Source organism: Anabrus simplex, chromosome 2 (assembly GCF_040414725.1).
Source record: "Anabrus simplex isolate iqAnaSimp1 chromosome 2, ASM4041472v1, whole genome shotgun sequence".
In the NCBI taxonomy this organism is placed as follows: domain Eukaryota; kingdom Metazoa; phylum Arthropoda; class Insecta; order Orthoptera; family Tettigoniidae; genus Anabrus; species Anabrus simplex.
Genome location: NC_090266.1, coordinates 605,165,234 through 605,179,021, shown reverse-complemented (window position 1 = coordinate 605,179,021; position 13,788 = coordinate 605,165,234). Strand labels below are relative to the sequence as shown.

Below are 13,788 nucleotides of genomic sequence, written 5' to 3'. Positions count from 1 at the left end.
TAGCTGTCCTTCCTAAAACATAAGATCAAAAATTTGCATCATTATATATATCGGATGACAGCGTGGTCACGGATATGGTTAAATATTTCAATAATCTAGTACTCACACCATCCAAGCTGCGTTGTTAGGCTATCCCATGCTGTCCTTTCGGCACCTCTGAGGGATTTTAGGCTATGGTAAATATGGGTGTAGGGACCGATGACCTTATATGTTAGGCCCCTTTAAACAACAAGCATCATCATCATCATCATCATCATCAAATATGAGCGTTGTCATATTGAATATTGGTGTACATCCAAATTGGCACATATTACTTATACACTGATAACATACGCTTTCACCTATTTTCGCATACGCGTATCACTCTTCTTAAAATTTATTCTATGATCTAATACTAATTGTCAACCTAACACACTCTCGGTGATAATATCATTCTATTATGGTGATGTGAAGTTTTCCTGCAGTTACGTAATTTCCTATCAGCTGGTCAACTCTGCGGGAAAAGAAGTGGCTCTTTAAAATCTCGATCATCGGGATGCCTGTCCTGGAAGGCTAGCTAGCAATTGTGTACAAACTTTCCCTCTCGTTCATTGTCCTCTGACTGTCGGGTTAACGGAATGTTCTTAATGAGCTCAAGGACAGCTTATTAACTTGAAGAATGGCGAATACACAGAGAGGTTGTTATTTACCAAAATTGTTCCATCTGCTACCTGATAAGAATGTTCGTCTTATCCATGCAGAATTTAGCCTCTCCAACTCAACCGTCTTTAGAATAAACTGACTGACTTTATCTCGGCTTTGTATTTTGCACCTTGCCTTATGAGATCGTTCATTGTCCTAGGCAATGGTGCATTATTAAGCTAAGAAATTCATTTGCTTGGAGCCTACTTTCCCCATGAAATTGACTAAATGTTGTTTGTGAGTATTTACTTATATTTACAAATTATATTGATGTAAGTCCTGAATAGTCGGTCGCCTGGTTTTCATTCGGAGTCGTTTTGACACTTTACACGCACGCTGAGAACACGGCTGCTCCTACTGAGACTAAGACTGAGGTAGATTGGCTGATGGTTCGGTTCACCCCTCCGTTATAAACCTTCGGTCCGACTCACTGATGGATCGCTGATGGCAGCTCTCCGCTGCAGGAGAAAGTACGCCAAATTGACACGCGGTCCGCCATGTTGGTGTACCCATCCTAGAGCTCTCCTTATGGGGAAGCAATGATAATATAATCAATTTTAAATCGCAATTAATGGCGCATTGGAATAATTAAAAATACAGGGACATGTTCACTCAAAGCATAAGGACATTGGGAACACTGACACGCCATTCCGAGGTCAGAAAATGTCCGGGATAGCAATAAAAATGAGTGTATAATAACGACCGACAAATATTAACTTAGGTGCTGAATATATGCAATTAGCGATCGGTAACACAATACGAGTGAAAAACAGTTTCTGGAAACATTGCTGTAAATTGTATACATGCATGCCACGAAATTATGCATTCTTAAGGGGAGGTATGACTGAATTTTTCGTATTTTGAGCCAAAAACTCGGTTTTTTAATTCATAAAAATAGCCCAATTCTTCCTCTTTCAGAAAATGTTTTATTTTAGTCATTCCGGCTTGCTTAAAGCTTGTAGAAGCCATTTAATATGAGCCCGCAGGACATTTAAAGCCCAGAACCACACCCACTTCTCCTGTAATGACATAATGATAGTTTACTGTGTGTTTTTCGTTGGATATTCAAGTATTTCGCGGCGTATTTGCCACAGAAGTACACCTAGGCATGCAGAAAGTCACTTGTTTACTACATAATCTATACAATTGCGTTTTGTAAGGAAATATTTTAATTTAATTTGAAGTGACGGAGAGAACGTTGTACCTCTTCCAAATAGTCCTCAATTTATATCTGCCACACTTGCATACTTTGACAGTTTAAATATATTATGCACCGTATTTATATTGTTTAGGAATTCGTATTTGTGTTAATCGTAGTAGTACAAGCATGGCTCCCTTGTTTGTTTATATGTTACTAACATGCAGAAGTAACATGTGGTTTCAATTCAGCGAGTGAAATATCTAAACTAGTGATTTTTCATTTATGTGTTCCATCTTAATTCCTTTGTAAATGTGTGATTTATAGCGTAGAGTTCATAGTGCGTTGTTTTAGTGTATAGATAAGTAGTAATTATAATGGTAACTACGTAAGGCCTAATCATGCCACCGTAACGCTTAACTGATATGTAAACACATCCAAATATTACACATATATAGTGATACTTAACACTTTTCATTCAAAAAGGAAAGGAAATATTCCAAGGGAATAGCATTTGTCACCATCTTGAATAGTTTAAATCAATTAATCATAAGGGGCACGTTAAAACGGGATTTAAAAACACTCCGTAATGCTCTTCTTATGGAAGACCGCCTTGTTTTGCCCTACATCAGCTTATCGCTCAGAGCTTGATGTTGGTGCCACGACTGGCCGGTAGAAACATAGGGAGCGACCTCTCTATCTGTTTATATGCTCGAAGGAACTAAGCTTAAACAAAGCAAGCGCGCTCCTCGTGGTCTACTGCACCGTGCGCTCGCTGCCATCTTACTACGCCAGTCATCTTCTATTCGGCTTACTGCTACCCAAGCTACCAGCCATCCGTGTATAGAGATCAGTGGTCCGACTACGTGATTATATCTCAAACTTCCGGTGTATTACGGAGCGCCACAAACTAATTCAGAGGCTTCGACAAGTCATTAGCAGGTGTCCGTTGTTCCTAATTTTGCTGGTATTACGGTTCGGATCTGAAAGTAGGTTTATGATCGTACCATTTTGTGTAATTCACTTGGCGTGTGCACCATTAAACCAAACATCGACCACTTGTTTGATGGCGGCACTTCCTTACTTCCGTTTCTATTCACGCCATCAACACGTGATTAGTCGCGCACGAAGACTGTATTTCAATTAAGTTGTAATAAATTTAAACGAGTCCACCAAAAATTGTATTCTCTCTCATACAGTCATTAGAAGCCCAGTTCACGTGCAACATTTCACAAATTCCAGAGATACGCTAAATATTCTCAACGGAATATTTCGGCGCTTAATAATGGAGCAATTGGATTGGCTGTGCCATTTTCTACGGGCTGTACCCATCTAATTCAAAGGATTTCGACTATATTCTTTCGTCGTCGTACTTCTCAGGTTTCTCTCTCTAACAAAGACGCGTGGAAAATTTAGAAAGTTTCGGTTCCCAGGATGTAGCGGCGAGTGCACAGGTCCTAACGCCAGGGTGGCGGCTTCTTGCTAAGTGCACTTATGACAAATTGGTTAACACCCCCCCCCCCAACTGAGCGTGCTCTAAGTCTGCTATGGTGGAGTAAATTTTCTACGCCGGTGGGCTGTGAAAAGTTCTGCATTCCTAGCTAGAATTGTCAAATGCTGCTTTTTTCTAATAAAAATTAGATAAATTAAATATATATACATTTTTACAAGTTGTTTTATGTCGCACCGACACAGATAGATATTATGGCGACGATGGGACAGGAAAGGGCTGGGATAGGAAAGGAAGCGGCCGTGGTCTTAATTAAGTTATAGCCCCAGTATTTGCCTGGTGTGAAAATGGGAAACGACGGAAAACCTTCCTCAGGACTGCCGACAATGGGGTTCGAGCGCACTCTCTCCCGAATAATGGATACTGGCCGCACTTAAGCGACTGCAGCTATCCAGCTCGGTAATTACATATTTCACCATATCGCCTAAGGTAATTTGGGTGCAGTACTTACACTGATTCCCCGCAGCAGGACCTTTCCTCCTTGTGAAACGCACAATCTCATTTTTCGCCCCGTTTACCATCATACCATAGTTTGCTGTTCTTCTCACAATATTGCCGAGGTATCCGCCTCCGTGGCAAAACGGTTATCATTATTAGCTGCCGTCCTTGGGGCTCGGGTTCAATTCCCGGTACTGACAGAAATATAAGCGCTGGTATGTGGTTGAATAGGTACATGCAGGTCACCTCACTTTTTATCGAAGTATTATTGCAGTCGAACATAATCCTTAACTTATTTATTGCTCTATACAGTATAAAATCACCCGGAAAAATAGTTATCCTTGATTCCAGTTCTTTATCATTTACATATATTATATACCAATTGGCTCTCCAGTCACGTACTTTCTCTTATAAGTGTCCCGCATGATCTAATAATGCATGGGATGCCTAATTGGTGGTTTACAAAGCAGCGCTACAAGGTGCTGTATTTCGGATTTGAAACAAATAGCAGTCATTTGATTACACACTTCCCGTAACAGGGTGCGTTTGAAAATACACCAAAGATGCAGAAAATAAAGTTTAATAACTCATTAATGTACACACGTACAGACATTCCAATCTAGAGAAAAGTTGTTCGTATGTGGTATATGTCTTGAACGATCTATTAGTTCTTAATTGCAACTCTGTTTGGTGAAATGCGTGTATAGAAGGCAGGCGGCTATTTGGAAACTCCTGCGCGTGCCGTCTGCGAGCTTCGGCTGCGTTCCGACCATATCTTCCGTAGATTAAAATTCTTCATCTTTGCTGAACGCACCAGCTATTGTCAAGATGTTGATAGAAACAGTAGTGTTACCGTGCCCAATACCAGCTTACTACTGAGCTTTCGAAAACGAGGCTTATTAACGCAAGGGGGCGCATTTCACGGGTAGCACTCAGGAACACGCAGCTACTGGCCATCGATGGTTATCTCTTTGTATTCTGATATAACTAACCTATGGGCAGTAATACCCCTGTGAAAATAAGTTATTGCACATCCCATTCTTCATTAGTGCATGCAGAACACTTATAAGTAGAAACATAAATGTCCAACGATACCGCCTTGAGGAACTCTCCTCTTAATCATTTCAGGATTAGATAATGCTTCATCTCCTCCAATTCTCTAAGTTGTATATTGTAGAAATGTAGCCACCCACTCAGTCACTCTTTTGTCTAGTTCGATTAACCCCCTTTTTGACAGTAATCTTCTATGATATACCCAATAAAAAGCCTTGGGGAGGTCAACAGCAATGCAGTCCATTTGACCTCCTGAATTTAAAATATCTGTTATATCTTTCTGGATTCGTACAAATTGAGCTTCAGTAGAATAACTTTTCCTAAATCCCACCAGCCTTCTGTCAAACCAGTTCGCAATTTTCCACCATGTCTGACATAATGAATGGTTGCCTATTGAGAAAGTTACCCATTATAATGCACCAATTTCTCAGAACAATGCAATATTTATTACATTCCTCTAACACCCTCAAAATACGGCTGTTTAATAACATCCCTTATTGTACGGGTATGTAAAGACACTAAAATATGATGAGTATAATAATGTGTTATGAATATTCAGACATCCTCTTTGCACTGTCTCACAAATTGTGTTAGAATATTCTCCACACAAATATATGTGAAAATATTGTATGCGAAGAGAGTATTCTTGAATGTTTCAGGATATTTTATCACTCTGGCTGCAGCGTGGTGTTAATGGCTTCCGGCTGAAAGATGTGTCGCATCTGGTTGAGGATGATACTTTTAACAACTACACCTTCAACAACGTGGAAGGATTTGACATATTGCAGGAATTTCGAGAAGTGATGGATAATAATTCCGTCTATGAGACAAAGTATGTACCATTTGGCAATTTTTTTAAATTGTGAGTAAATGAATCAATCTAGACACTTTTGTACGAAGCTTGTGAAATTTTATCTAATTCATTAAAATGTTCCTATCTGCACGACGTAAATCGTGCATTAAACTTTGAAACATAGATTTTGTGTGAACATTTCCTATGCATAAACACTCTTCCTCTTCGTCTTCTGAACATCCTTGGTGTTCGAAAATTGCGTTTTGACTTCACTTCTGTCATATATCCTTCGTCATTCTGAAAAATAAATAAATAAATAAATAAATAAATAAATAAATAAATAAATAAATAAATAAATAAATAAATAAATAAATAAATAAATAAATAAATAAATAAATAAATAAATAAATAATAAATAGATAAATATGTTTTTAATTAGCAAGCGAAGAGTACATATCATCTAATTTATTTTCATGCCAGTGTATCGATGTGACAGTTAACATGAATAAAATTAGAGATGGTAAGTACAATTGTAAGACAATGAATTACACTGTCACGCACTGTTTATTTCTCCTCTCGGCTGCACGATGCAGGTAATAGCAATCTTCATGTGTAGGTAATCGAGTTACATATCACATGACTTGTTCTCTTCGGTTAAGCCTGACCCGTACCTCAAGAGCCTAGTCTGGTAGTTCTAGTTTGGGTCGACGATAACAGGTTGACTGGTGTTTGATCTCCATTTCCTTCTCCAAGGAAATCATCTATATTTTCGTAGACGGAGTTTCATGATTTTCATAGTTGAGGGGTATCGTTTATGTCTGTGTTCTGCAAGCGGTATGCCGTCACAAGAAAAGCAGTGACGTGACATTTTACATATTGTATTCACTGTCGCGTTTATTGTACTGCGGTCTGTTTAATGAGTTTCTATTTCTCTACCACAGCACTGGTGAAGTAAGATGGTAATTACTTATTCTTTATTGCAACTAATTCCTTTTTTCTGCAAAGAACTTCCCGAGCATCCGGGAGATAGTAGGTTCGAATCCCACTATCGGCAGCCCTGAAGATGGTTTTCCGTGGTTTCCCATTTTCAAACCAGGCAAATGCTGGGGCTATACCTTAATTAAAGCCACGCCGCTTCCTTTCAACTCCTAGGCCTTTCCCATCCCATCGTCGCCATAAGACCTATCTGTGTCGGTGCGACGTAACGCCCCTAGCAAAAAAAAAAAAAAAACTTCCCGATTGAGCCATTGGTGAATAAATATTCCATGTGACTCATAAACATATGCTCTAAAATTTATTATGATGGAAGGATTGTGTTAGGGTTTGTACAGAAGGAGCCATTTCTATGGATGGCCGAGTGAATGGATTTGTAACGCAAGTACGCGAAGTTAATCCTAACATACGATGTGGTCATTGTCTTATTCACACTGAATCTATTTGTTGCTAAATGTTTGCCACCTTATCTGAAGGTTGTGCGGGACGAAGTAGTAAAATGCATTAACCTCGTAAAATCGCGACCCCCGCCCCCCCCCCCCCCCCATTCACGGCTGTTTTCTGTTTTATGTCTTCAAATGGAATCAGAATATACTACATCCTGGTACATACAAAAGTACGGTGGTAATCACTAGGACAAACATTAACGTGGATATTTTACCTCAAAGACGGGGTACGTGCATTTTTGTCTGTTGAGAAGCACGAGTACGCGGATTTATTTGCAAACGATGAATGGGTGAGTAGTTGGCGTGTCGCTGCAATGTTTTCGTACACTGAACGAACTGGACATAAAAATGCAAGGTAGGAACGAAACTATTCTTACTAGTATGGATAAAGTTCAAGGATTTGTGAATACAGAGAATTGAAACTGGTTCGTTTGAGGAGATGTTCTTTTCTGTGTGACCACTTGCTTGCGAGAATAAAGTGGTGATGGATCTAATTAAAGACCATTTAGAAATCCTCCAGTTCAAGGAGTATTCCTGAGACAAGTGTTCAAGGTTTCGACTGCGTCCGTGATCCATTCGTTGCGAATTCAGAATCTCTTCCGATAATATATACAAGAGGAACTCGTAGAATTAAAAGCAGACACAACAATGAAATTCAAATTCCTTGCAGTGCCTTTGGATTAATTTTGGTTGGCAATATGGACTGAGTAGCCGGCTCCGAGATGGCAGTTAATATGTTACTGCTATTTTCAGCTATGTATTTGTGTGAATTGGGCTTCTCGACATTGACTAATATTAAAACACCAAAGAGGGAGAGACTCGGATCTGTCGATAATATAATTCCGTGCGGCTATTTCTAGCTGGTGTGGCATTTGTTAGGCAGATCCTCCGTTGAGGGTGGGTGGCATCTGCCGTGTATAAGATACTGCGTGTTATTGTAGTGGATGGAAGTGTTGTGTGTGTGGTGTGTGAGAAGCAGGGATGTTGGGGACAGTACAAACACTCAGTCCCCTGCCCAATGGAATTGACTATTTAAAGTAAAAATCTCCAACTCGGCCAGAAATCGAACCCGAGACCCTCAGAACCGAAGAGCACTGTGCTGACCATTCAGCCAAGGAGTCGGACTGATCTGTCGATGAAGAACTGAGACTTTTGCCAATGATTCACCACGGATCAGCCGCCTGTGTGCAGATAAGCAGATGCAAGTGGCACATGGAAATGGTATGAGTAGAATATTTTATTTTATTTCACTATATACAGTGAATTGGAGTTCATAAATTGTAATAAACGCGTGAGCCTATTTCGGTTTAATAATAATAGATTGAAGACATTATGGATTTATATTGAACCCATTATCCTCAGTCACTGAAGACCGCCCCATTTATACTCCATGTGGACGTCACATCTTTCTCATTGCGTGCTCGAGGTTCTTGACAAGCACTTGCTACACATCTCCGTGATTATTTCGCAACTTGCACAAGGAGTCAAAAATAAAACATGGAAATAACACTTCATAATGGGTCTAATCCGCATTCAGCTGATACATCATACCTGGCCTAAGAAAATAGATCAGACAAGTAATTAGTGCTGTTCTACCTTCAAATACCGGACTGGATTCACCGTGTCGTAACCGTTATACAATTCAGTCTAAGTCTTCCTTCAGAATTAGACAATGTTAAAATAAACTGTGATACTACAGAAATATCTACCAACAGTCCTGTCTGTACTGATAATGCCACTAAGTCTTACAATTTGACTTGAATGTCTGTTAAATATTGACACCTCTTCATGGGTGGTAAAGTTTTAATTGTTAATTCGTCGTGACGTGAAATTCTTCCAAGCCCCTAATTGAGAAATAATTAGAGTCCATGTTCTCACACGAAGAAAAGTGTATAAGTTTCAACAGGCATTTTCTCCAAGTCACACACTTGAGTGTTCATAGAGTGACCGTTAAGTAAATACAGCTGTGTCCAGAAAGCATAAATTGTCATTATTTTTATGTCCAGTTGCAATGCGAAATTTATAATAAATGTGTAAGTTTTCCCATAAAATACGAATAATCCTGAGGAATTTGTATAAGTAACAGATTCTTTAGGAGTGAAATGTGGTAGTTCGATGTAATTTAGAACAGATTTGAGACCCGAGTAGAAATGAACGTTGGAAATTATAGTATCAGTCTGGATTAATATGGGCCATTCCGAACTGTATATTACCTTGGTGATTTTGAGTGGATAGTGTCCATAGTAGTCTGTAGAGCCCATGTGGTAATTTGTTGTTTAGAGCACAATTTTGTGGTCCATGATAAGTTTGTGAAACTCTGAGACGCGTTGAAGGTCATGTGCGTTATACCAGGAGCTGTCGGAAAGCCCCGATATTTAAGTACGGCTTGAAGTGATATTTTGGTGGGGTCGTATGGTTCAGATTCCGTATTAAACTGTATGTCCAGAAAGTTTTCTGGTAGATTTGGTCTAACATGTTGAAGTGAAGCTTTTTGAGTGTTAAGTAACTTCTTAGGGTTCAAAGAATTGAAATTTGAAGTTATAAGAAAAGGGTTAGTTTGTAAAACCTCTTGTTAAGGTTGTTTTGTGTTAATTTCGATGTATTGCTGTACTCTCAGAGCGCCCTGTTCGGTCGCAGCACCGCTTGGAGTTTATAGATGTTGGTGAGGTTGGGACACTTTAGTATATTACAGAGTTGAGGATAGGTGTAATGCATGTTGAGTGGATCCTCATGAGTGACCATTTACATAAGGTATAGATTTCTCTTAAATATTTCAGCTCCGCTGATAACGAATCTAATGTGCATTCAAATAACTTATGACATGATAAACAATAAGAATTCAAACAACAAGACTTCAGAAGGTTACTTGGATGCTAATCAGTGACAGTTCATAACACAGGGGTGTTGTCAACTATCATATTATTTTATTGAATAGCTGGACACAGAGAGGATTTATATTCACGCCGATAACGTTTGGGTTTATAAATAGTGATAGTTATCATGGATATGATTGATAAACAGGAAGATATTTTCTTGGTTTGTAAGTATTGATAGTTATTTTGGAGAGTTGTAGTGGAAAGTATTGTTGTATTGGAAGCTCGTCGTTAGTGGTTGAGTTATGTCCAGTGCGGTACACGATAGGTCATGGTGCGATTTACCGATTCATAGGGACACTCATTCTGATTCAGTGTTGCGTAATCTAGCTGATGTAATTTATAATCTCCATATGAAACTCCAACTAACACTGAATAGTTTTGACCACTATTCTACGGATGTTTGAGTGAGTAGCATATTTCAGTTATATTTGTGTTCACAATTTCTAGATGATTTTCAACGTGTTGTGTCTAATGGTTATTATAGGATACTATTGTGAATTCTTATTGTTTATCATGTCACAAGTTATTTGAATGCAGATCAGATTCATTATCGGTTGAGTTGAAATATTTAAGAAAAATCTACAGCTTATATACATTTATTTTTGACCTGTGTTTTCTTTAATTTTACAGAGCGTTAATGTGATAAGAGGAATATTATCCACATTTCTTTCAGAACAAGTTGTTAATAAGTTGTTTCTGTGTTAATCAAACCCACCATCAGCATCTGTCAATAAATGTTAATTTATTCTTAAATTTAAATCGTGCGTGCCTATTTAAGCAAGTTCATATAGAGAATTCAGAAGTAACCTGCAAATTAGTAAGTCTGTTTTTGTGAGACTAATTTAAATTACTTTCCTAATTAATTATCTCTTTCTTTGAACAATTTCAGTATTTATACGTGTTTGAGCATTTTCATTATTGTATTTTCATGATGACAAGCAGTGACACAAGTGATACAGTCGCATGTATTTTCCTCAATTACTTGAAATGAACATTTTGGAAGCGCCATGTTTTGCCATATGCAAATTTGACTTCTTCAAATATAAATGGATAGTTAGGGACGGGTCCACGTACAACTGGAGGTTACTCCGATGCAATTAAGGGTCCATTCAGCGATTGTATCCTGCGCTGGTATTCAGTCGATGGATAACTTAGTTTTAAAAAGTCTGCAGCTCAGTGACGAGAAAATGAACTTTCACGAATCAAGTGGACTAACCCAAAGAGTCATATGGAAGCCGAAACCGGTAATTTTGAGGATTTTAATTTCTTTTATGGTGGTTTTCAAGCAATGCAGCCCCAAAATGCAATTAGTGAATGCTGAGAAACCATGTAGTTTTCAATTAATTTAACTAATTATTAGTTTGTTCGAACATTTTCTTATTTTTCATCATTCAGTTTTCGTAAATATCATATATTCCTTCAGCAAAAATAAATTTGAGTCAGTACTATTTTCGCCTTTCATTTAAAATATTACGCCTTCATTTGCATCCTGTCGATCATTCGACGAAGTGTCAAGGAGATCCCGTGAAGGCCCTGAGATTAAGAGCCTACAAATACATGCCACTGATGCAAACGAGGCAGATGGCAGTTGTTAATGGCAATTAAAGGCTACAACATTAACAGTCTCATATCACGTGTTTTAGAGGGGAATAATACTGTACTGTTGTGCGCCGTGTCAAGTCATGTGTGTGCCGTGAGTTTTTTTTTTGCTATTTTGTTTTACGTCGCACCGACACAGATCTGTCTTATGGCGACGATGGGAGAGGAAAAGCCTAGGAAGTGGAAGGAAGCGGCCGTGGCCTTAATTAAGGTACAGCCCCTGCATTTGCCTGATGTGAAAATGGGAAACCACGGAAAACCATCTTCAGGGCTGCCGACAGTGGGGCTCGAACCCACTATCTCTCGATTACTGTATATTGGCTGCACTTAAGCGACTGCATCTATCGAGCTCGGTGTCGTGAGTTTGAAAAGGTTTCTGAACACTGGTTGATGGTATTATGAATAGGGAGATCCTGTAGGTAACAGAGATTATGGATCTTCTTCCATTCTTTTACTGCCCCCTGTTGTGGTTTCCGTAATTCCGATGGCGGAACGGTGCTTAGAACTTGTAATCTTCGTACTAGAGAATTTCCTAGGATGCTACGTATGATCCTTACAGTTTAGTTTAAGTGTACGTCATATTTTGAAACGGATATACTTCTGTACCAGGCTTGAATGCTGTAGTCTACTGCTAAAAAAGACCAGAGCTGTAGCTATTTGGGTTCGCAGCGTTATACTTTCTGACTAACCAACTCTCTGTGTGTTTTATGTGTCAGAGAGTGTCCCAATACACAATAAGATACCAAGGTACTCGGCGTTAAAACTGAATTGCACTTGTTTCCCAAAGAATCCAACATTTATTTGGTTATTGGCATCAAGATTATTGAGAAAAAGTACTCATTTTTTTGAAATTACATAGAAGGAGCCAAGTTGCTGCTCTCTTGGAACTCTCTGGTATTATTTTAAAGAATTCAAAAGTTGATTTCCCATTACTGCAAGAATAACCAAGATGATTTAATATATTATTAGATTATTCACTGTGAACATTTCTTTAAACTTCAGTTATTATCAAGCCACATGTTAATTTCAGGTACTGATTACTATATTCTTTATTTAATGCTGTTTCTTGTTTAAACTGTAGATTATATATTTTTTAAATTAATCACTAAGTGGTTTATCTCAATCTATGAAGCAAGTTGACAGGTCCAGGTGAGGTAAGAAATACTATAGAAATGGGATTCCCATATCATCAGACATTTTAATGTTTTCTTTCATTTCAATTTTTAATTTATATTTAGTTGGACGTTTATCTTCGTAGCACCAAAAATGTATTTTCTCTTTTTGTACGGTTAAAATTTCCAATCGTCTTGATTTAAATCTCACGTTGCTGTTTAAAGGGTGTTGCTGGTGGAGGACGACATCCCACTGGACGCTCTTCCGCTGTATTACGGAAACACATCGAAACCTCTCGCACATTTAGCTATCAGCACGAAATTTTCTACGAACATTGAATCCAACATAACGGCAATAGAAATGTTCAACAATGTGCAAATGTGGTTAGATATCCTTCCTGGAACTGCATGGCCGAATTGGATGGTAAGTTACTCAGAGTTCTGAAGAAAACAAAGTCAGTTATTCGAGAACAATTTAAAATATAAGAGGTGAAACAAAGACGTTATTAAACTTAGAATTGCGTGCTTCGTCCTATGAAGCTGACGTCCTCATTTTCCTCAAGTCACTTCAATGCAAATACAAATCACCAGAAAATGAATTTAAACACAGACCGAGCAAGTGGCTGTGCGGTTTGGGTCACGTAGCTGTCAGCTTGCTTTCGGGAGGTAGTGGGTTCGAAACCTACTGTCAGCTGCCCTGAAGAGGGTTTTCCGTGGTTTCCCATTTTCACACCAGGCAAGTGATGAGGCTGTGCCTTAATTATGGCCACGGTCGGTTCCTTCCCACTCCTATCCCTTTCCTATCCCATCCTTGTCATAAAACCTATCTGTGTCGCTGCGGCGTAAAGCAGATTGTAAAAAATAACACTAAGCCGAATGAGCTAGTCAAGTTAATTTCGTGGAACGCAACAAAATGACATACAATAGGGACTGAAGAATGAGCATATATATTGCGAGTAGTAACGCACTTGTTTTGGTAATTGCTTTACGTCGCACTGACACAGATAGGTCTTGTGGCGACGATGGGACAGGGAAGGGCTAGGAGTGGGAAGGAAGCGGCCGTTGCCTTAATTAAGGTACAGCCCCAGCATTTGCCTGGTGTGAAAATGGGAAACCACGGAAAACCATTTTCAGGGCTGCCGACAGTGG

General features: G+C 38.9%; 1 protein-coding gene across 2 annotated transcripts in view; it reads left to right on the top strand.

The window, feature by feature from the left end:
- Positions 1-13,788, top strand: part of LOC136862942 (amino acid transporter heavy chain SLC3A1) — a 148,124-nt gene that overhangs the window by 66,944 nt on the left and 67,392 nt on the right. For both annotated transcript variants that reach the window (XM_067139233.2, XM_067139232.2), the window contains exons 5-6: positions 5,480-5,652; positions 12,865-13,063. In XM_067139233.2, coding sequence (XP_066995334.2) covers positions 5,480-5,652; positions 12,865-13,063 — 372 coding nt within the window. The remainder of the gene's footprint in view (positions 1-5,479; positions 5,653-12,864; positions 13,064-13,788) is intronic.